This window comes from Leguminivora glycinivorella, unplaced genomic scaffold (genome assembly GCF_023078275.1).
Source record: "Leguminivora glycinivorella isolate SPB_JAAS2020 unplaced genomic scaffold, LegGlyc_1.1 Scaffold6, whole genome shotgun sequence".
Lineage (NCBI taxonomy): Eukaryota > Metazoa > Arthropoda > Insecta > Lepidoptera > Tortricidae > Leguminivora > Leguminivora glycinivorella.
This window is the reverse complement of record NW_025952831.1, coordinates 966,880-991,765: the sequence shown is the minus strand read 5'-3', so window position 1 is coordinate 991,765 and position 24,886 is coordinate 966,880. Positions and strand designations below refer to the sequence as shown.

Genomic DNA, 24,886 nt, shown 5'->3' with positions numbered 1-24,886 from the left:
AGACAACAGACGGTCTTATCGCTAAAGAGCGATCTCTTCCAGACAACCTCTTTGTAGTGGAGACAAGACAAAAAAAAACAAGTGATTTGAGTAGGGGACAAGCAAAAAACTATTATTCAAAAGATCTCGGTACATGTAAAACTAACTTAAAAATACTAATTAACATAATAGGTTTAAGTAGGTGATGTACTGAGTGATAGAAAAAGTCAAATAATCTTAATACTAATAAACGTACATATAGGAAATAAAATAAACCTAAATATACCATACATAATTATATAAATACTATAACAGCACAGCTACGAATGTACATAGATCAAAAACAATGGGATAAGTTCGCCTTTGTACTTGTAATAAGCTCTTTTTCCTGTGTGTTGTATTATTTTCTGGTACAATAAAGTGTTTTACTACTACTACTACTACAATGCGGCCAATAGCGATAAAGGAATATGAAACAGGACCATCAATAAATATTGTATTAAATTAAAATTAAAATTCATTTATTTCAAGTACCTAACACAACTCATAATTTACAATAAAATATAAAAATACACAGACACAACACACATACTAAAAAGTCAAGCAGCTGTGATTGACACACTGATAGGATAACCCTTATCAATAGTTATTCCTCACTGTGTCAACCACAGGTGCATGAAGCCCACAACAAAATGCGACATAAGGGCAAAACCTGTTCGCAATCATTGACATGTATTATGGAATAGATAAATAATGTTCTTTTACTTGACTTTTAAAAATGTGAAGAGACTAATGTGAATAAAAAAATCCGTATTATTATTCAGAGTCAGTCCAAGATAAATAAGCAACAATTTAGATTGATGAAACTGTTACGTCTACTTGACCCTTGTATCTTAGCCTGACTTAATTAATAACCTTAGAAGTCGACATAGAATATACCTATCTACCTACTAGATAAAATATTGGAAAATCCCTAAGGCAAAATTAGCAAAACATGATTTGATCTACGAACACTGCGTTGAGGAAAATGCTTAAAATGTAAGTAGAACGTAGGGGAACCCCGCACAAGTCTGATATTTGTGACGTTTCCGAGAAAAGGTACCGTATCCCGATTGGCGATTACATTATTCGTAGTGTAAGACCTGAGTCAACGCTCGGAGCGGGGCGACCCGGGCGACCCGGGCGACGTGCGGCGGGGCGGAGGAACGTGCGACAACCCTAGGGTTGCAAATAGAAAAAAAAAAAATACATTTTTTTTCTCAGAATTATGAAAAAAAAAACATGAAAAAAAAACCAAGCACCAGGGTCTTTTTTAAATATGTTTTTTTTTTTGTAGATGAACAAATAATACGACAATAAAGGTTTTTCTTGATTTGTAACGTTTCAATAACGATAACGTGCATTTTAATTTGATAAACATTCAGTATGCAAAAGTTTATTGGGGAATCCCCGATGCGGCGTAGAGCGTGGAGAGACGGTGGTGTTGTCAACAGTAAATAGCGACAAGTACTAACTACAGGTTGTGTAAATGCTAGTTTTATAAAACCAGAAATTAAAGTTATTAAATTAAATTCCTTTAATAGTTAACATAAAGTCTAAAAAATCGTATAAAAGTATTAACTATTTTCAAATGTTGAGATTTCTTCCTTTAGAAAAAAAAACAAACTCCAGAAAAAAAAACGGTTTTTTAACGGTTTTTTTTTTTCAAGCCAGAAAAAAACCGTTTTTTTTGCAACCCTAGTCCATCCTATGCAGCGTCGTCTCAGGACACTTGTATGAGCTTCAATTGTTTGACATGCACGCCGCACGCCCCGCTGCACGCCAAATATGAACGTGCACTATTACGGCCCAGCCACGACATTGGTCTAAGCGCGACAGCGGTGAGCGGCAACCAAACGTGCGAATGAAAAGTCCCATCGCTGTGTCTCGCTCCAATGTATGGCTGCCGCTCACCGCTGTCGCGCTTAGACCGACGTCGTGGCTGAGCCGTTACACTTAATGATTCTCCAATGTTGGTATGTGACGTAAGCTCCAACCGCTAAATTGTACCTTTTTTGTAGAACGACGCGTTTAGTCTAAATTAGCATTTCTACACTGAGAGAAAATACAACCAGTTTTCATGTTCGTTCAACAAGTTTTTTGGTTAAAATAGCGCCTACGTGCTCTTTGGTTCCAACGACAAGCTACTTGTCATTTGAATCGGCAATATATTTGAATCAACAAGTCGATTTTATAAAAACAACCTGACACATATTGTTTTAAACATACGTTTGGCTGATTCAAACGGATAAACCGCAACAAGTCGAACTTGTTAAATTCACAATGCAAATTTCTCTCAGTGTAGCCTCATTAGTATGCTGTTTTGCTCATGAATGTGTTTTATTGCTTTTCAATCTTTACTGAGTCGAACGACACTTTAACTAGTACTAGTGGTTCTGTGAATTTTAAACCTTCGCGATATGTTTAGAAAACTATTAGGTAACCCTTAAATTGTTATAAAACTTAGTTCTTCAATAACGCAAAAGTCGTAGATAAATACAATAAACGCGTCGTTAGTTCGTCAAGTTTCGATGGTCTTTAGCGCCATATACGCTATTGGCGTTTTCAAATTGTCAAAAAAAAATTCTATCATAGAATTTACTCGCAAAATTTTCACGAGAATACGTTGAGACTTTCGACCCATAGAAGAGAACATTCGGACATAGGTACAACAAACCGAAGACCAACGCTATCGCTTTGGTCAATAAATGACGGTACTTATCTTAAAGTGGGGTTTCTTAAACATTTTGTGATCACTGAACAGACCACTTTGAAAATTCTAACTTTCGGCCCCTGTCAAAAGTTTGTCCTATTCCGACCTAATAGTATGTCAATTTGGATTTATTTTAGGAAAAGAATAACTTGCACCAACTACTTGCACTAACGAAAATGGAGGGTTAACCCACCATTTTATATGGAATTTGACAGATGACAGCCCACTAACCCTGAGTTAAGTGGTTGGTCCAAGTCAGCCTTAGGTGTCAAGTTCAGTAATTAACCTACTACTGCGGCGGACTCCCTAGGGGTTCGTTTACCCACTTTTAAAAGTTTGTCTTTTAAGGACAATTAACTTCGCGCATGAAATATAATTGTTGTCATTTACTGATATTTATAAATCGTTTTATTTGTCGTTTAGTCTCTAAGTATGGAGCACTGAACTCATACAAAATACGTTACAATACGAACGTGATAAATTGCACGTGTACGAATTATTTCATTCAAGAAGACCCGTACACTGGTTTGATTCAATAAATCTGCACGACATCTTGAATGACACAATCTTCAGCCTTGGTACGTGACCCGAATGAGAGATTGTGATCCTTCAATATTTGGCACATCGATAAATAAGGCTTATGTCAAAGTTTTGTAAACAGTACATTTACTGCCATCTATCGACAGAGGATTAAAACTTTTAGGACCTCAGACACAGTATAATAAAGAGTACTATCGTAGTATCCACGCATAAACTCCTTACAAGTTTCTGTGGCGCATCTTAGTTCTTAAGGTTTTTTAAATAAATTAAAAAAAAAGTATTTATTTAGTAGTCACTCCCGCTCCCCGCTGAAAGTGTCACCTATACCCGCTCTCGGTTAAAAACGCGACCAGTCGACCTGTCACATCTCACTCATGCCGGGTTTACACGGGCTTAGTAGCTAATACTTAGTGCGTGTTACTAACACTTTTCACATTGCGTGTAAACACATTGTACAAGTGCTTAATATTAGTGCAACTACACAAGTGTAAGTGAATAGAAGTCGGTTCTATTTACTAAGCGACAAGTATCGCCCGGCAAAAAATACTAATACTTGCCACTTTACAAATGGTGTAAGCATTACTGACAAGTGAAGTTCAACTACTCCAGTGATTAGTTTACTTCGTTGCCATGGCAATATCTTGTAACTAAGATTATTCTCTAATAGAGATGGGTAGTGAGTAAATACTCAAGAGTAAATATCGAGTAAATACTCAGTATTTACTCAAAATACCTGTATTTACTCGTTTTTACTCAAATTGGTGGGTATAAAGTATTTAGCATGCTGAAATGGAAATACAAATTAGAAATATTGGTGTATTTTGTTATCGGCTACTAAGTTAAGTAATCAAATTTATATGAATTTTATTTTAAAGACGTGCTCTCCGTATGGATGTCATGTATATGTACCTAACTATTTTTCACAAAAATAAAATTCAGAAATTACCAGTGTATTATACATCATCTGATAGGTCTTTAAAAATTAATTGAATGTTTCTAAAAAAGTTTTTTAATAATATGAACAGTTTTGGAATAAAACGATAATTAAGGCCGAAATAATGTTTATACCTTTATAACTTTCGAATTCGTTGTTGGAAAAATATCCAGAAACCGTCAAATTATTGCCCATATAATACAAAACACAAAACTAGTACTTTAAACGTCATCAGCTGAGCCATTTTTGAGTTTTCTTTAGAAAACCCTTAATAAAAGGTCGTAAGTGCCACATTAACAATCACTTCCGAACATGCCGTTATCTAGAACATCAATTTAACTTAAGTCTCGTACTTTTACTGTAAATACCTGCTTTTTTAAAACAAAACTGCTAACTAAACATTATCACTATTTTTTCTCACAATGATTGCCTCTTTTTCGATAAACGAAGACTCCTATAAGCTTCTAATAATATAAATCTCATTTAAACATGTCCACATAGTTAAAATAAACACGATTAAGTACTTAAATCTCATTTTTTTAATTATTTTTAGGTAACAGTTTCTACTCACCCAAATGAGTAAATACGAGTATTTACTCGGTGCTTTGAGTAAATTACGGGTAAATACTCAGTATTTACTCACCCCTACCCATCTCTATTCTCTAATACCCATGTGTAGACGGTTACTTGCCACTTGTCACTGCTGACAAGCCCTAACCTAACCGCTAATAGTAATGACAAATACTATTAAGCCCATGCAAACCTAGCTTCATACAAGCATGGTACGCGCTTACCATCACGAGCTTAGACTGTGTGCGTAGGAACGGGCCTCTTTTATATATTTGATCGCCATTGTCCAAGGTGTACTTATAGATCAAGAGCCCAGGCCCGCCAGACCTTCCTCAAATTCTCAAGGATGAAACTTTGGGACAATGTAGAGTTCACATCGGCGTTTAATGTGTGCATATTTTCTAACCAATTTCTAACAACGTGCTCTAACACATATATAAAAATCAGCCTTGAGAATTTAAGGAAAGTAAGCACTTTTTTTTTTCACCTTCATCACTTGATAGCAAAAAATTGGCCGATGGGCCGAACTAGAAAATATGCACACATTAACCGCCGATATGAACTCTACATTGTCCCAAAGTTTCATCCTTGAGAATTTGAGGAAGGTCTGGCGGGCCTGGGCTCTGGGTCTATTATGACAAAGTAAATGTAAACTCATTGCTTTTACTGACATCTATTGACACAGGATTAAAACTTTTAGGACCTCAGAGTTTGACCCATCATTGTTTATCGTTGGTGTTAAAATGTATTATTGTCGTACAACTAGGGAACTCATCAAATTATTTTGTTAAATATTTTTCGACTTGTTCTTTTTTCACTACTATATGTACATATTATAAATTATAAATTGAAATAGATATCATACACGAAGGAAAAAACGACAAGGCCCACTGGATGGCCGAGCCAGGAATCGGGCAACATCCGCTCGGTGTAACCCTTATATCTCATTAAAGTGTCAAAAGGGCCTCTACGCGTTGGCTTCGGCCCATTGTTCCGTGATAGGAAAGACATACATAGTGTATAAGCCTTATAATAAAGCAATTTAGGTAGGAACAAATTGTTGCAATGAAAGTTTATGATATTAAATAAATAAATAATAAATATTGGGGACACCTTACACAGATCAACTTAGCACCAAACTAAGCATAGCTTGTACTATGGGTGCTAATCGACGATATACATACTTAAATAGATAAATACATATATACATAGAAAACATCCGTGACTCAGGAACAAACATCTGTGTTCATCACACAAATAAATGCCCTTACCGGGATTCGAACCCAGGACCGCGGCGTAGCAGACAGGGACACTACTAGGAGTACTAGGGTTGCAAAAAACGGTGTTTTTTCTGGCTTGAAAAAAAAACATGAATAAAAACCGTGAAAAAAACAGTTTTTTTCTGAAGTATGTTTTTTTTCTAAAGTACGAAATCTCAATATTTGCAAAGTAGTTAATACTTTTATACGGTTTAATTTTAGACTTAATGTTAACTATTAAACGAATTTAATCAAATAACTTTAATTTCTGGTTTTATAAAAGTAACATTTACGAAATCAGTAGTTGGTAGTTATCACTATTTACTGTTGGCAACACCACCGCCTCTCCACGCTACATGCAGCATCGGGGATTCCCCAATAAACGTTTGTATACTGAATGTTACTTGAATTAAAATGTACGTTATTGTTATTGAAACACGTTACAACTCACGAAAAACCGTTATTGTCGTATTATTTGTTCATCAGAAAAAAAAAAACATAATATTAAGAAAAAAACCATGGTGCTCGGTTTTTTTTCATGTTTTTTTTTTTCATAATTCTGAAAAAATAAACATTTGGTTTTTATTCGATTTACAACCCTAGTCACTACCGACTGAGCCACACCGGTCGTCAACGTATTACATAATATATGCTATTTCAAAAGCAACTGGACGTAGTTAAGGCAAAAGGATCCAATTCACGAAAAATTAACAATGAAATTTAATGTTTCTGTCAAAAGGAAAAGTCATCCATTTCAATGGCATTTTTTTAGAATGGTTAATTTTATCTAAATTCTAAACTACTTCCAACTGTAATCGAGCACTTAACGTGAGTTGTGTTTGCATTACGTTCCGAGCCGAATTATTTTTAACCCCCGACGTAAAAACGACGGGGTGTTATAAGTTTGACGTGTCTGTCTGTCTGTCTGTTTGTCTGTGTGTGTGTCTGTCTGTGGCACCGTAGCTCCCGAATGGGTGAACCGATTTCGATTTAGTTTTTTTTGTTTGAAAGCTGAGTTAGTCGGGAGTGTTCTTAGCCATGTTTCATGAAAATCGGTCCACTATGTCGCGGTCGGGGGTTTTTTCAAAATTTTAATTTTGTGGTTAGGTTATCTATGGGTAAAATTTCAATTTCAATTCATAGCAAAAGTCATCGAATTACCTACATTTCTTATATTATAGGTATTTTATAGATTTACACACTGTATATGTAAGGAATGCTAATTCCAAATTTTCTCTCGCAACTAAAATGCGAACAAGTACCTATTCCGATAAAAATCTCAGGGTTATTCCAATAATGCTTGTTGACATAGCAGCGAATTAAAAAGGGAAATCTTTGTAATTTGAGTATATTTGACCTCTCAGATTACTTTCCGTCCAGTCCCTTTTCGTATTTTGTTTGAATAGGCATTACATTAACATTCAAACCATTATTTCCCCAAGTAAATATGTGAACTGTGCCTAAAATAAGTTTTTGGCAAGAATTTTATGTCTGATATAGTACGAATCATCTGAGAAGGTATTTCGGCTTTCGGAGTTATCTGTTAAACAAAAGCCTTTGTTTCTATTATTCACGGCGGCTAGCTCCCATCTCAACGGCACTCGCTGAAGTATCTGTGTTGTTAAAAAGCAACTATCATGATAGTAATAAGGTTCAGATAACAGATTACGGCAAAAGCCAAAAAAAACATTTCAGATGATTCGTAATTTAGGTACACACATTAGGTTTGTTGTTTTATCACGAAGATCCTTTATTATCCACCTCATGTCTTTATTCTGATAACCCACCTTTCCACCACAGGGGTGACTCTCTACCACAGGGGTTCCCAAACTATTTTTATCGATTTATGATCGTCGCCTAGCACAATAATACAAGTTACAAATGGCGGCACGTAACTTTAGCGCTGAGTGAAATGTGGAGGGGATAACTGCGCCCCCTGCAATCCCCTGAGAGACCTGTTTTTGACTCACGCGCAATACGGTCAGTGCTAAAGTTATGTGCCACTAGCCCACTAGTTGTACTTAGTTTGGCGCTAGGTTGATGTGTAATCTGTGTTGATCGATGTCCCAATATTTATTTCATTTGTTTTCTGTTGAACAGACAATGGGGAACCTCCTAGTCTTCATCCTGGGAGACCTGCTACCATTCCAGACGGTCCTGTGGATCCTGCTAGCCATCCCTCTGCTGCACTTCTGCATCTGTCTGCGACTGCCGGAGACGCCGTCCTACCTCATCAAATGTGGGAGAAATGAAGTAGGTTCATTTATGATGCCTCTCTGCCTGATAAAGTGTGGGACGAAACTAGGTTGGTTGGTTTGAGGTGGTTTGAGACACCAGCTTACGTCATCAAGTATAGGAGAAATGAGGTCGATTGATTTAAGACGCCATCTTACCTCATAAAGTGTGGGAGCAATGAGGCAGGTTGATTTGAGATGCCATCTTATCTCATAAAAAGTGGGAGAAATGAGGTAGGTTGAATTGAGACGCCATCTTGCCTGATAAAGTGTGGGAGCAATGAGGCAGGTTGATTTGAGATGCCATCTTATCTCATAAAAAGTGGGAGAAATGAGGCAGGTTGATTTAAGACGCCATCTTGCCTTATAAAGTGTGGGAGCAATGAGGCAGGTCGATTTGAGATGCCATCCTATCTCATAAAGTGTGGGAGAAATGAGGTAGGTTGAATTGAGACGCCATCTTGCCTCATAAAGTGTGGGAGCAATGAGGCAGGTTGATTTGAGATGCCATCTTACCTCATAAAGTATGAGATAAATGAGGTAGGATGATTTGAGACGCCATCTTACCTCATAAAGTGTGGGAGAAATGAGGTAAATTGATTTACACTTTCATGATTTCCACACAAAAAATCCAAACGGGACTCGGAGAAACATTTAGTACCTGAGTTTTTACGATTTGACCCATATCTCTTACCTTGTACTTACATACGTGTAAATATACAACGTGTTACACCATGCACTGAAAACCAGAACACAGTTTGTTCAGAATCAAGAGTAGAATCGATTACGCTATATTTTAATGCAGGTTATTTTTTGTATTTAGTTTTCATTTTTTGCGTGCCAGGTCTAAAAGTTACAAAAGCAAAAGTTACTACTGTATCTCTGATAGAGGATTGCATACTTGGTAATGTTTTAATACTGGCTGTTCTTTTAATTAAAGATTGAATTTTTAAAATTTCGCTCTTCTGGCTCAGTGATAAGGTTCAATTTATCATGGCGAAAATACGACAGGTCAGTCCCTGTTACTACAAAGCGAATGTCAGTTGCCAATGTCACTACCGTATTTCAGGCAATAAGGGCTGTTTTTCTTACAATTTGTAACAAACTATCGCCTTATCGACTTTTGTTCTAAACCCAGTTTGTATGACTGACAATTGATAAGATACCTAAAGCCTTATGCCTTTGCAATAAGGATTACGAATTGCCAGTAATCTGTTTGGACCACGATGATACACTCACACGGCACGCATACGTAATCAACGAACGTAGAGTTACTAACATTAAATAAATGTCATATACAAAGAAAAAGTGACCAAGGCCTCCAGTGTTCCGAGCTGGAATCGAACCAGCGTACTCCGCTTACCGGGTGAATGCCTGAACCACTCGGCCATCGGTGCACGAAGGCAAGGGTCGAAATTTCCAAGTATATGACATTCCCGAAGGCTCGTGGCGCCCTCTGCCATCCCTGAGGTAGAACAGTATGGTTCGACCTCCTAGCTGAATCAACTCAGGTGATTACAAGCTAGCGAAGAGAGATGGCGCTGCCATTCATACTCTAAGAACAAATTAAATTATTTTCATAGAAAATATTTTAACTTGTATTTTTTAAGTAGTAACACTACTATTATGTTATAAACATTAAATAAATGTCATATACAAAGAAAAAGTGACCAAGGCCTCCAGTGTTCCGAGCTGGAATCGAACCAGCGTACTCCGCTTACCGGGCGAATGCCTGAACCACTCGGCCATCGGTGCACGAAGGCAAGGGTCGAAATTTCCAAGTATATGACATTCCCGAAGGCTCGTTTAAAAAATACAAGTTAAAATATTTTCTATGAAAATAATTTAATTTGTTCTTAGAGTAGAGTTACTAATCAACTAGACTTACGAAAATAAAAGAAACAGCAATATCTTTGGAAATAATAGGCCGATTTAAGAATAAATTCTCTAGACTAACTAGAGCCGTGATGAGTGGCGGAAAACAGGGGAGGCCTTTGCCCAGCAGTGGGAAACAATATAGGCTAAAAAAAAAAAAACTCTAAATATTTTTTTGGACATTGGATTTTTCCTAGAAATATTCTAGACATGTATTTTTATATATATATATATACCTAATTATATATTTTTTGTTTAACGATTATTTTTATATGAAATTGTATATTATAGACTCAATATTAATATGAACAATAATTTACAACAATAAATTGCTCTGATAATTAGGTTAGATTAAGATCATAATATATATGTAATGAACTATTCATAAGAGCTTGTAACTAGGCCTACATGAATAAAGATATTTTGAATTGAATTGAATAATAAAAATCTGTTGGGGTGTCTGAGGTTTTCAGTGGTTGGTGTAACACGTTGTAGAGGTAGTTAAACATAGGTGAATATTACCCTTCAAAATTCAAATTATAAGATGAACAAGCACCTTCTGGACAAGCTCGTTTCGTCGTTTACGTAGGCCTCGTCTTCGCCTCGGCTAGACTGTAGGTATCCCTGAGTTAATTTTCTTAAATCAGGCTCAGGTATTCAAAACGATCGTTTAAAAAGCGATTTAAATAATCATTTCACAAAAATAACCAAGCCGTTTGGCGAAATATAGAATCCCATTCAAATCTCATTTAGCTATTTATATCACGTTCCGAACCTACGCATTACCACGTGAGCAAATTATATTATTGTATCGCTAATTACTAATCGCGTTATTTAAAAACGGTTTGTAAACCTTTATAAGGTGCAGCGGGGTAATTAGTCGTCTAATTTCGAAAGTCACATAAAAATTACCATTATTTCCATCATATCAATATCCCCTTTTGAAATTAGGTACCCCAGCATTTAGGTGATTCGAAATTACCCCACTGTACCTTAGCGCATTTTTTTTCTTTTACAGCCCATCATTTTCTACGCCGAGTGTCTACATTAAACATGAAATATTTAATTATGTACCTACCTATATCCTCCATATGTAACAGAACAAGCGTCTATGACGAGGAAATGGACTCGTTATTACATATAAAACTTACGGCGAATCAACTTTTCCTTGACCAACTTTTTGGTGCATATTTCCTTCGGGATTTCATTGAATATTTTAACAAACAATATCTTTGATGGTTAATCACATGTTTAGTTACGTCATCACTGATAAAATTCACTATTATTAAATGTAAAACAGGTTGGAAAAACGTATTTATCAACAAACTACGTTCACATGGACGAAATACTGACATTGACAGTTGTCAACTGCATAGCGTTCCGATATTATGTCTTGGTTCCAAATACGAGTCAGAGAGGTAATAATGACTAATATTGATTATTATACTTCCTGAATACATAATTCAATGTAACAATTAAGAACAAATGTGATCTTTCATTGCGAAGTCACTTACTAAATTGATTTAAACAATCTTTCACAAAATAATATTTACGTAAAAATATTTACGGAACACTCCACTATTCGACTACATAGGTATCAATACCAATAGCTCTGTCTCTCTCTAAAACAGCTGCAATCTGCACGTGTTAATAAGCAAACATCCGCGTGATGATCGTGAACTTTATAGCGTAGAGCGTATGAGTGTAAACAAAGCACTTATGATCTTTTTCTTATGTGCGCAAGTTAATGGCTTTCTGTCGATGTTATGTCGATACTGTGTCGATAGTCGATGTTGTGTCGATGTTATGTCGATGTTATGTCGATACTGTGTCGATAGTCGATAGTATGTCGATGTTATGTCGATATTGTGTCGATAGTCGATAGTATGTCGATGTTATGTCGATGTTGTGTCGATAGTCGATGGTGTGTCGATAGTATGTCGATGTTATGTCGATTGTGTGTCGATACTGTGTCGATAGTCGACGGTATGTCGATGGTACGTCGATAGTCGACGGTATGTCACGATTAAGATCTATAAAAGGGTCGGAGCGAGCCGACGCGCGTCATTCTTAAAATATCTACAAGACTAACAGTGTCTCTGGCTTTCGTGTGTTTCTGGTGAGTGAAGTTGTTCTGCTATTATTTCTCTGTTTGTTTTTACTTGGAAATTATTCTAAGTGATTGTAAACTTTGAAATTGTGTCTCTGTTTGATTGTGCGGGGACAATATCGTCGTACAGTTGAACTTAGACCTATGGTGGGATTGCTTTACCGTCAGTTGTGGGGTTATTTTAGTGTTCTATTTATAGTGTAGTGTTACATTCAAATTAATGTGTATAGTGAAGTTTTCTGTGCTTTGTTTCTTGAGTGCCGTCAAGCAATACAAAGACTGGGTCGATGTATGGCTGGTGCTTGGAGATAAGTCTGTGTTTGGTTTTGTAGGGAGAAATTCTTGCAAAACTAAGCTTAGATTATAGCACGTAAAGGAAACTTCACTCGTTTGTTTAGTTGATCAGTAAAATTGGATTTAGTAATTTTCTATGGGGTTATTTTGTGAAAGTTATAAGCCAGATCATTGTTTGTGACAGACTGTTGTCCGGCTAAGCGCTTTATACCTTGCGGCTGTTAAACATAAGGCGTTTAGGGGTCTTTTTGTTCCAAGTGGAGGGCTTGGGCGCTTTTATTTACTTACAAAAGCGTATTTTCTCACCGGTCTCAAAGAGTCCAACTGTTAGATGGAAGTGAGGACTTTCACGATTGACGAAAGACATTAGGAGTAATCCTTGCTCACTGAAGTCGGCAGTATTTGAGGCTGGGGTCCTATATTTATATATATTTATTTACTCGGTGCTCTAGTCCATGCTGGCGTTGGTTGCTGGGGATTTCGGTTGTGATCGATCCACATCTAAGTAAAGTTGATCGCAGCTGGGTCTCTCATGTGGCTGGTACTGGTGTGTCCTAGAATACTGGATATATACACGGATAGGGCGATCTACTCTCTGCTACCCTAGCCTGCGGGCAAGAGCAGAGGGGGGGATCAGAACACAAGCCTATAGGTTGCCTATCTCAGCTTCGCTAGCTGAACTGTACAGTTCTAGTAGGGATACACTTGTACATATTCTGAACACAAGATCTATGGTAAGTGAGGGTCTGTGTTTCAGATATGTTAGAGTAGGAAAAACAATAGGAGTAGGGTAGAGTCACACACTATTTCTATGAAAGTAGAGTTCTCTTATGATTGGTCTTAAATTATAATTGGTCAACATGTATTGTGGAGAAATAATTTAACTACTACTATTTATATGGTTTAAATGGACTTTAAATGTGGTGTTTACTATCTTAAAATATGTGGTAAAACTGGTAATTTATAAAATCTCTTATTACTTAATTTATTTGAGTGAAATTAATAATTGTGGTAGCAATTTCTGATTTTTCGGTGTGGCTGCGGGACACTTAGTGTTGCTAACTGGTTTTTCAAGGTAAATTCTATCAAGTTGGTTAGAGAAACAAACTATTCTTTGGAATAAAAAGCATAGGTTTGTTATAGGGCCCAGTGGCATGCGAGCGCCGTCCACTGATGGAAAGTCAAAAGCTTAGAAAAGTTAGTAGACTTGCTTAGTTCTTATAAAAGTTAGCGACTGCTCGGTGTTTCGATAAAACATTAGAAAGATCGAGAAGTTATGGTCTAATAGCAGTATTGGGGAAAGGGGGGTTTAGCTAGGGAAAAAGAGACAAAACAAAAAGGGGGTTAGTTCGTAGATAGATAGCCCTTCAGGCTTACTTGCTTAGGATCCTGATAAAGTGGTTTGATCAGGTCAGGGGTCCCATACCGTATCGCAAGCCCTTGCCCAAGCCGGGACCACTAATAAGGCGTAGCGGATGATTACCAAAATATTTTTTAATATTTATTTCATGTATGTTTCACTCACTAACTTCTATACTAAAAATTTCTTCATTACGTCATTAATTTTTCACATATAACTTTCTAGGCCTAAATCTGATAAAATACTCTTCTATAACACTATATTATTATGCTACAATAACCTTTATTCTTCTTTAAAATATAAATAAATAAAATTTAAATATTAGTCAAAAATACAGCTGATACTCATTAAAGGATCTAGGTTATCGCGGTTCACATCGATGGGTTCTACTTATTCACGCTAGACGATCACAAGGCCAAATTTACGGGGTATATTTAAAGGGGGGTTAACTATACTGTTGGTTAGTCAAGTAAGTAAGTAAATAAGTAAGGTGAGCGGAGGTTTAGTTACATTTTGGTTCCGTGACCAAGGGATCTAAGATGTGCTCTGTAGAACACATCTTGGATACCAAGGTTTACAAATAAATAATAGCCTTACCAGGCTACATTTGTTGCTGTGAAGACGAGTGGGTGTGCTGTATTTCTGACTTATTTCATCTCTAAATAAAACTCATATACCTAATATTTTTATTCAATCGCTATTTCATAAAAACTAAAATAACTTTATTGTTAATAAACACGTCTATAGTATTTTCTTCCATTGTTTTTTTCTTGCCGCGTTCCGGGCGAGGTCATGCATCGATGTGGAGTCAATTGTGTGTTCATCTCCTACCTCTGGATTCTGAAAAATAAAAATAATAAAATTAAAGTAGTGTAGTAAAGTTAGACAAAATTAATTTCTAGGAAATTAGCTCATAATCGTAGTGGTTAAACATCGTCCCGATTAGGCCATTTGGTTGCATTGCTACGTATCAATTGTTGGCATTGGCGCATCTTGACGTTCCCTTGCGCCTGTGCGTAGTACTATTATTTATTCTGTGTCTTAATGTATGTTTTATGGTTATTGTATAGGCAGGGCAAGTACTGGAAATACTAGGTACTTATATAGAAAATACCCATGTATCTAAAATAATAGGAAGCGCGGAACTGTAGCACTTTAGAAGAGTTTGCCACCTAGTGACCGGAATTGGAAACATAAGTGTGTGAACTATGTACAATAGCAATAGAATTTCATGTTAAAACAAATAGTTCTCTATATGTCTAGTACATTTTCATAGCAGGCTCTGCCATCTTCAGGGCTATTTTGAAATCTCACATCACGTTTGCACTTCACACCGGAGATCGGATAGCTTCGATGCTGTCTTATATAGTCTATGAACACTCTGATGATATACATATTCCTAGCAGGCTTGTTATACAGAATTTCATTCATAGGCAGGATAACTACAGTCTAGATGTAAGGTTATTTTCCTAGAATAATCTAGGATACCTAAGCCCTAGATTTAAGACCTAGTAATACAAGAAGATAGGCTCTAGTCTAATGGCTATGGGGGCGCGATTATTCATTGTCGCGCTGAAGTACAATATTATATGGGGCGTCCCGCCATTTTTCTATGAATACTGAATAGCTACACGCATGTTATACTATGACAGTACCTCCTTCGATGGATGGTTTGTTTGCATTTCAGTTGTAACTCTATAATATATGTATTGTCTCACAGGATTTCATACATCATACAATAAATTGACAAAGTCTTTATACTGAATATTTTCACTATGAGAACAAATGTCTGTCTGTTAGGTTATACGTATTAATCATGTTAGGACTAATTTAGTTCATTAGCTTATAAGTCATCATATATTTTCATATTACATCCGTAGTAAACAAGCATACGTCCCTCTTGATGGTGAGAGGTCACTGTAGCCTATATCTGCCAATTATTTCAATAAATTAAATGCACAGTGCGAATTTCAACTTTCTATAAGTATATATTTTTGCTATAGTACAAACAAGTATGTATGTATGAACAATATTTTCAACTGGTACACATGACATGTTATCTCACTTAGATTGTGTACACAGCTTTTATACGGAACCTTACACTGTCGCAATATTTCACGGATCAGGCATATGCCAACATACATATTTTATTAGTTAAGTTAAATAGCTACACAATCGTCACCAGATTTCCTACGAAATTACCAGCATCTGGGAGGTCGTACCTTGCCATACCTTAACTCCACCACTGCTTGATCATTGTCACAATTGCTTAATGAATTTCATGAAAATTGATTGAAATTTGTAATATTCCTGTTAAGTAGGCATAGATAATAAGCACTATTATCATTATAAAACCATATTTTACTGAGGTTCAGAAAAAGTATGTAGTATGTGGTACGCATTAAGTATGTAAACTTACCTAACATGACCGGGTCCAGTCTGATTGTCGGATTACTTTGTTACTGGTAGTGCAGATTAGTGAGTCCTCAGTACACTGAAAGGAAATAGTCAGACATTAGACATTTTCATATATTATAGAGTAAGAAAAGGGTTTAGTTTTAGAGTTAGGTTCTGCCAAATAGGGTTCAATATTATTTCATTTATCTACTCACGGGGGCGCGTCGCTTAATTTTGGAACTAAGACACGGCCCTGAGAAATATTGTGTCAGAAAAAACAATGCATACAGCAAAATTTACAAAAAGGAAATTAAAAATAAAAAAGTTTGAGAACCTCTGCTTTGCAGTTCATATCTACATGAGTTAGTACATAAATAAGTTAATAATGAGTTTACTTAGCCAATAAAGTAAGTATAAGTTTAATTTTCACTTCATCGCTATAGTCATCGCTATCCCTCGCAACTAAATTTTCTAAATATAATATTATTAATGCCATGAGCTGTTCACTTTTAAATTTAATAATTAGAACATGTTATTATAATAAAACATAAGTACCTTTCATTTATATGAAGTCAGTCGATGTGTGGAAGAAAGTCCGATTTGGAGTGGTGACTTTCCAAGTAAAAACTGAAATTGAAAATATGAAGGGGTTAGTTAAACTAGGGAATATATTTTAGAAGACTTAGTTATAAGTATCACTAAGATCGCATATTTTCTATTTAGGGCATTCACGGTTAAGAAAAAAAAAGCTACCATATCCATTTTTCCAAGTAATGCGGTTTTCCTGCCGAATCGTTTAACTTACTAAGTAGGGTTAATTAAGTCTAAGAATAGCTTTTTAATGATGTTTGGATGTTTTGTACTTACTTGGAGATAGTGCTATGACAGGGTACAGTCCATAAAGGACACACCGGAAAATTGTCCCGTTCAGCTTGCAACTAGTTGGAATTGTTTAGGTGTTGATTACCGATTAGATATACTGAAAATTAATACATACATTGTTTAAACCCATTGTAACAAGAACAATATTTATATTAAGTCTAGATTTTCAGTCTACATAATTTTATTTAAGTGTCCAATCCAACATCAATCTTTATCTTTGAAAAATACAGTTTGTACAAGACTCAATGCTCATTTTTAAATGCCATAACATTTATTTGAAGGCCTACAAATATTACTTTCCATAATCAATAAGCTAGTGCCTCAGAAAAATAATTAAGTCATTTCATTGTTTGGAACCGCAAAAATTTTATAAATTCCAAGTACAGTTAGGTAGCCTAGGTCAAGTAAATTAATCGAAGATATATTTTTGACGAGACTCTTTAAACGAGGTGTGTTCAGGAGTTTCGTGTTTCATGACAGATTGAAGAGTAAAAGCAAAAGCTTACCTTTGCTGTAAAGTTAAGTATCCAGTTTATTTACGTCCATTGCACTAGGCTAGATTTCACTAAGTCTACTGTACACCTAACACTTATTGCAATGAATTAAAATAACGCGTTTTCGCCTGATTTCCTAACGAATTTATACGTTATAAAAATTAAAACTCACTTAGTGACACAAACATATTTTACATTGATCTGAAAGTTTATTCTTCGGACCACATTTGAAATATTAAATGGAAAACATTTGTTTTAAGTTATTACAGATTCATGTTGTAGGCAGTATAGCGCTAAAATGGTCCATACATAAATAGATCTGTCATTTTTTTTCGCGGACAAAGCGGTTTAGCGGTAAACATGAGATAGATTAGAGAAAATAATTTAACCACAGATAACATAATTATATCTCCGCCAAAAGGTGTTCTATTGGCGACATTACTCAAACTGTCATTGTTCTTAATTTGGTATGCTTGATCGTCATACAATTTTGTAGCAGATGAGATTATGATAAGGTGTCACATGTTGTCCAATGGCTTGCGGTTAGTAATTACTTTAAAAAAATTAAATATAGATGAATGAATGACCTTTTATAAATAAAATGAAATTTTCTTTGTCTTCGAGTCCAAAGTAGAGTGGGATAAAATGGGATACGTAAATTTTTGAAGTTATTATATAATTTTATTTTCATTTTTATTATTTATTTTGATTACTTTTAAAAGCGTTGGCTTTCTGTAAACAATCGAATGAAAGCGTAATTGAGGAGGAATGAACGAGTGTATGTGTATAAGTTAGAGGTGATGAATGCTTATAGATGTATGTTTGATAGATTGAATGGCTGGATATGACGGATGTAAGATATGAAAGTGTGTCTCGAATGATTTTTTTTATAGAATGAGTGGATTGATATAGACAGACAGCGCTGGAAAGTGGTCAAAACTAGTTTGGTCGGAATTTGCGGGGAATAAACAGCGGGGGGGCTGAGGGAAACACATTAGCCATAAAAAGCTTATCGGTTAGGTTAAAATCCATTTGGATTCGACCCATTTCAAGGGTAGTTTTTTGTGACTACTAACTACACAAGGTAATAAGACCCACACTGAATCCACACACCTCATCTTGAATGGGATGTATTTGACAATCGACATAAATAAAAGGGCCGATATCGTCTAGTGAGAACGAGGCTCTTTTCAATATTTGTTTCCCTGTTATGTGTTCAAATATGTGAAGTTTAGTATCATCAAATCATTTCTTCATTTGATCATGATGTGGTACCAAGTTGAGGTACATGCCTATGTCATTTAAGGTTTGTTTTATAAAAAAAAAACACATCCAAACAAATCTTAAGTCAGTATATTTTATTCAAGTATGAGACATGCGCCAAAACATGTGGCTGGAGTGATTAGGTAGAGGAATTGGTTTGAGTTCCGACAATGGAGATTGAAGGCTCTGGACTTATAATGAGAGCTCTAAAGGTTTCTTCGTAATTGCGTGGGAAGTTATTGTGAACTCGTTGAAATTATTACGATAATTATTCCGGTCCAACAGTGTGGATGGAATGAATATTCGCCGCGACCGGGGAACGAGCTAGCAAGAACGGGTTAATAGGACCTATCAGATTCACAACCTGGTATCCCTGGCGATGCGTGGACTCTGAGAAAGGGGTTATCATGGTTCATTGTCGAGATTCTGATGAGCTGATTTCAAAACTGAGTCACTAGCAGTTGCATAGTATTGGAAAACACACCACACGATTAGAAATGGGGGGATATTTCCGACTGATCTAGAAATATTTTTCTTTTATTCTTTTATTCAATTTTATTGCTTCTTTTGCTAAGTGAGATTGGATTTTTTTACAAACCACTTTGTATTTTATAAAAGAAATCCAATCGGGGGCGAGTTGTAACAGAACAAGCGTCTATGACGAGGAAATGGACTCGTTATTACATATAAAACTTACGGCGAATCAACTTTTCCTTGACCAACTTTTTGGTGCATATTTCCTTCGGGATTTCATTGAATATTTTAACAAACAATATCTTTGATGGTTAATCACATGTTTAGTTACGTCATCACTGATAAAATTCACTATTATTAAATGTAAAACAGGTTGGAAAAACGTATTTATCAACAAACTACGTTCACATGGACGAAATACTGACATTGACAGTTGTCAACTGCATAGCGTTCCGATATTATGTCTTGGTTCCAAATACGAGTCAGAGAGGTAATAATGACTAATATTGATTATTATACTTCCTGAATACATAATTCAATGTAACAATTAAGAACAAATGTGATCTTTCATTGCGAAGTCACTTACTAAATTGATTTAAACAATCTTTCACAAAATAATATTTACGTAAAAATATTTACGGAACACTCCACTATTCGACTACATAGGTATCAATACCAATAGCTCTGTCTCTCTCTAAAACAGCTGCAATCTGCACGTGTTAATAAGCAAACATCCGCGTGATGATCGTGAACTTTATAGCGTAGAGCGTATGAGTGTAAACAAAGCACTTATGATCTTTTTCTTATGTGCGCAAGTTAATGGCTTTCTGTCGATGTTATGTCGATACTGTGTCGATAGTCGATGTTGTGTCGATGTTATGTCGATGTTATGTCGATACTGTGTCGATAGTCGATAGTATGTCGATGTTATGTCGATATTGTGTCGATAGTCGATAGTATGTCGATGTTATGTCGATGTTGTGTCGATAGTCGATGGTGTGTCGATAGTATGTCGATGTTATGTCGATTGTGTGTCGATACTGTGTCGATAGTCGACGGTATGTCGATGGTACGTCGATAGTCGACGGTATGTCACGATTAAGATCTATAAAAGGGTCGGAGCGAGCCGACGCGCGTCATTCTTAAAATATCTACAAGACTAACAGTGTCTCTGGCTTTCGTGTGTTTCTGGTGAGTGAAGTTGTTCTGCTATTATTTCTCTGTTTGTTTTTACTTGGAAATTATTCTAAGTGATTGTAAACTTTGAAATTGTGTCTCTGTTTGATTGTGCGGGGACAATATCGTCGTACAGTTGAACTTAGACCTATGGTGGGATTGCTTTACCGTCAGTTGTGGGGTTATTTTAGTGTTCTATTTATAGTGTAGTGTTACATTCAAATTAATGTGTATAGTGAAGTTTTCTGTGCTTTGTTTCTTGAGTGCCGTCAAGCAATACAAAGACTGGGTCGATGTATGGCTGGTGCTTGGAGATAAGTCTGTGTTTGGTTTTGTAGGGAGAAATTCTTGCAAAACTAAGCTTAGATTATAGCACGTAAAGGAAACTTCACTCGTTTGTTTAGTTGATCAGTAAAATTGGATTTAGTAATTTTCTATGGGGTTATTTTGTGAAAGTTATAAGCCAGATCATTGTTTGTGACAGACTGTTGTCCGGCTAAGCGCTTTATACCTTGCGGCTGTTAAACATAAGGCGTTTAGGGGTCTTTTTGTTCCAAGTGGAGGGCTTGGGCGCTTTTATTTACTTACAAAAGCGTATTTTCTCACCGGTCTCAAAGAGTCCAACTGTTAGATGGAAGTGAGGACTTTCACGATTGACGAAAGACATTAGGAGTAATCCTTGCTCACTGAAGTCGGCAGTATTTGAGGCTGGGGTCCTATATTTATATATATTTATTTACTCGGTGCTCTAGTCCATGCTGGCGTTGGTTGCTGGGGATTTCGGTTGTGATCGATCCACATCTAAGTAAAGTTGATCGCAGCTGGGTCTCTCATGTGGCTGGTACTGGTGTGTCCTAGAATACTGGATATATACACGGATAGGGCGATCTACTCTCTGCTACCCTAGCCTGCGGGCAAGAGCAGAGGGGGGGATCAGAACACAAGCCTATAGGTTGCCTATCTCAGCTTCGCTAGCTGAACTGTACAGTTCTAGTAGGGATACACTTGTACATATTCTGAACACAAGATCTATGGTAAGTGAGGGTCTGTGTTTCAGATATGTTAGAGTAGGAAAAACAATAGGAGTAGGGTAGAGTCACACACTATTTCTATGAAAGTAGAGTTCTCTTATGATTGGTCTTAAATTATAATTGGTCAACATGTATTGTGGAGAAATAATTTAACTACTACTATTTATATGGTTTAAATGGACTTTAAATGTGGTGTTTACTATCTTAAAATATGTGGTAAAACTGGTAATTTATAAAATCTCTTATTACTTAATTTATTTGAGTGAAATTAATAATTGTGGTAGCAATTTCTGATTTTTCGGTGTGGCTGCGGGACACTTAGTGTTGCTAACTGGTTTTTCAAGGTAAATTCTATCAAGTTGGTTAGAGAAACAAACTATTCTTTGGAATAAAAAGCATAGGTTTGTTATAGGGCCCAGTGGCATGCGAGCGCCGTCCACTGATGGAAAGTCAAAAGCTTAGAAAAGTTAGTAGACTTGCTTAGTTCTTATAAAAGTTAGCGACTGCTCGGTGTTTCGATAAAACATTAGAAAGATCGAGAAGTTATGGTCTAATAGCAGTATTGGGGAAAGGGGGGTTTAGCTAGGGAAAAAGAGACAAAACAAAAAGGGGTTAGTTCGTAGATAGATAGCCCTTCAGGCTTACTTGCTTAGGATCCTGATAAAGTGGTTTGATCAGGTCAGGGGTCCCATACCGTATCGCAAGCCCTTGCCCAAGCCGGGACCACTAATAAGGCGTAGCGGATGATTACCAAAATATTTTTTAATATTTATTTTATGTATGTTTCACTCACTAACTTCTATACTAAAAATTTCTTCATTACGTCATTAATTTTTCACATATAACTTTCTAGGCCTAAATCTGATAAAATACTCTTCTATAACACTATATTATTATGCTACAATAACCTTTATTCTTCTTTAAAATATAAATAAATAAAATTTAAATATTAGTCAAAAATACAGCTGATACTCATTAAAGGATCTAGGTTATCGCGGTTCACATCGATGGGTTCTACTTATTCACGCTAGACGATCACAAGGCCAAATTTACGGGGTATATTTAAAGGGGGGTTAACTATACTGTTGGTTAGTCAAGTAAGTAAGTAAATAAGTAAGGTGAGCGGAGGTTTAGTTACACATAGATTTTTAGCTAAAATGCCGAATCCTGGCACTCACGGTAGCGTTATAAACGATGTAACACCAGGCCGTCCTTTTCGCACTATTTGTAAGTGCGATTGGGCCGCAGCGATGCGATAAAGTTGATCGAAGTATTGTCCCGGAGCTGTAAGTTAACATAATTGACACATGACAGCGTCCACAAAACGTAAACTGGCGCGACCTAATGAAATTTTAAATAAAATCCTGTAATAATATAAAAAAAAATTGAGTACTTAAAAACAATACATCGCTTACTTTAAACATAATCTAACATGTTACATTTTTGCGGATTTTCATTAGTGAGTATTTTACGATATTAATTTATCACGCAGGATTTACTTATTATGTCTTTTATCATTAATTTTTATTTTTAAACTAGTGCTGTGGCAGAGTCTGTCATTTCGATTCAAATGACATTTCAGTAAGTTGATAGAAATCGTATATTTGTTTAAGCGCCTCCTTGTACATAGGGCCTAATCGATTCAACCAATTCGTAAATAATCGCTAGATTTGGTAAACGATACGTCTTAGCCACATCGCAACATACTTCAAAACAAATGTGTCAAAAATATGAATTTACAGCTCAGGCACAATAGTGTGCTACGCACGCAGGTCATCCCGCCATCTCCTTTCGCACTGCCTATTTGTAAATGCGACACACCGAAGCGATAGTTTATACAACTAGTGTGCTCGTTACATCCGCTGGATAAAAGCGATTAAGTGTCGAATCAGTCGACCTGTCATATCTCACTCGTACAAGCATGGTACGCGTTCACCTACACGAGCTTAGACTGTGTGCGTAGGAACGCGCCTCTTTCATATATTTGATCGCCATTGTCTGAGGTCTGAGGTGATGGTGCCCAGTAGGCTTATTCGCTTAGTTTTTATTTAATTTAAATAGTTAATTAACCTAACCATTAGATATTATAGATAACAAAGGCAGGAAGATCTTTGATCAAAAAGACCCGGTTTTAATAGGGTTAGAATGTAGTTTAAGTGAACGACGAAATTCGCCTATGTAATAGAGGAGTTCACCTCGAAAATATGAGTGAAATAATGATTGATCGGAAAAAAGAAATACTGATAGACAAGATGGAAGAATTTAGGATTAAATACAGTGTGTAAAATCGCCGTCAATAGAAATTGTCAACAATGTAAACTAAAATATCAATATTCTAGCACAATTTTGTAATTTTAAAGGTTGAGAATTATAACGTGATATGAATTGATAAATAACACATGAATTTAGCCAACATCTGATGAGTTAGAATGGAAATTAAAGACATTTTGACTACAACAAGGTTTGTTTACATTGTTCACAAACTCTATTAACGCCGACTTTAAGTTTTATACGGGCGATAAATTAAACTAAACTTAGGGCCGGTTGCTTCAAACCGTCTGTCACCATTAAAGGTTCGTTTTTTATTGTATGGGAAGTTCAATAGACAATCATCAGCTGCGTGACGATGATGTGTCTGTCAAATGTGGTTGATGCAACTGGCCCTAACTGAACCCTAATTCATTAGGTATTAAAAGGTGTTTTTGAGCCACTCTTAATTTGCACCCGATAATTATATTTTCAAAATTGTCTCATCACTAATTGTACAGTAAACATGGTTGTGATGACAGTCAATGACAACTGTCAAATTAGTGTTTAACGCGAGTGTGTTTGCATTACATTGCGAGCCGTATTATTTTGTATGAATATTATTTTATTTCAATTTTAAGCATTAGTTATCTTATTACATTTATTATGTCCTATAGTCAGCAAGTTAAGAGATTCGCCCGTATTAACTTTACACACTGTATGTTGGAACTTTTATCTAGAATATGTAATCAGTCACTATTTTAGACAAGATTAAATATCTGAATCTACGCAGATCTTTTTAGTTCGCTTGTACAGTCAGCCACAAAGCTGTGAATACAGACTAAGTGGCAAATATATGTATGTACACCTTAATGTAGAGTGCAATAAAATTATGTATAGATATTTTTGGCACTTTGGATTTATTCATAGCTTTGTTGCTGACTATACCTATTGACGTTAATTGTTTTTACTATTAGCACAGGCCACATATATATTTGGGCTGTGTCTTTGCCAT

The 24,886-nt window shown here is 36.0% G+C and overlaps 1 protein-coding gene and 1 long non-coding RNA gene across 2 annotated transcripts in view; one reads left to right on the top strand and one right to left on the bottom strand.

The window, feature by feature from the left end:
• LOC125242095 (facilitated trehalose transporter Tret1-like) overlaps nt 1–24,886 on the top strand; it is a 93,621-nt gene that overhangs the window by 21,715 nt on the left and 47,020 nt on the right. Inside the window, exon 4 of the mRNA XM_048150803.1 lies at nt 8,135–8,287. Coding sequence (XP_048006760.1) covers nt 8,135–8,287 — 153 coding nt within the window. The remainder of the gene's footprint in view (nt 1–8,134; nt 8,288–24,886) is intronic.
• Nucleotides 14,677–16,881, bottom strand: LOC125242096. Its single transcript, XR_007178824.1, has 3 exons — nt 16,860–16,881; nt 16,327–16,401; nt 14,677–14,747 (listed from the first exon to the last, which is right to left on the bottom strand). It is a non-coding gene; the product is annotated as an uncharacterized LOC125242096 (long non-coding RNA).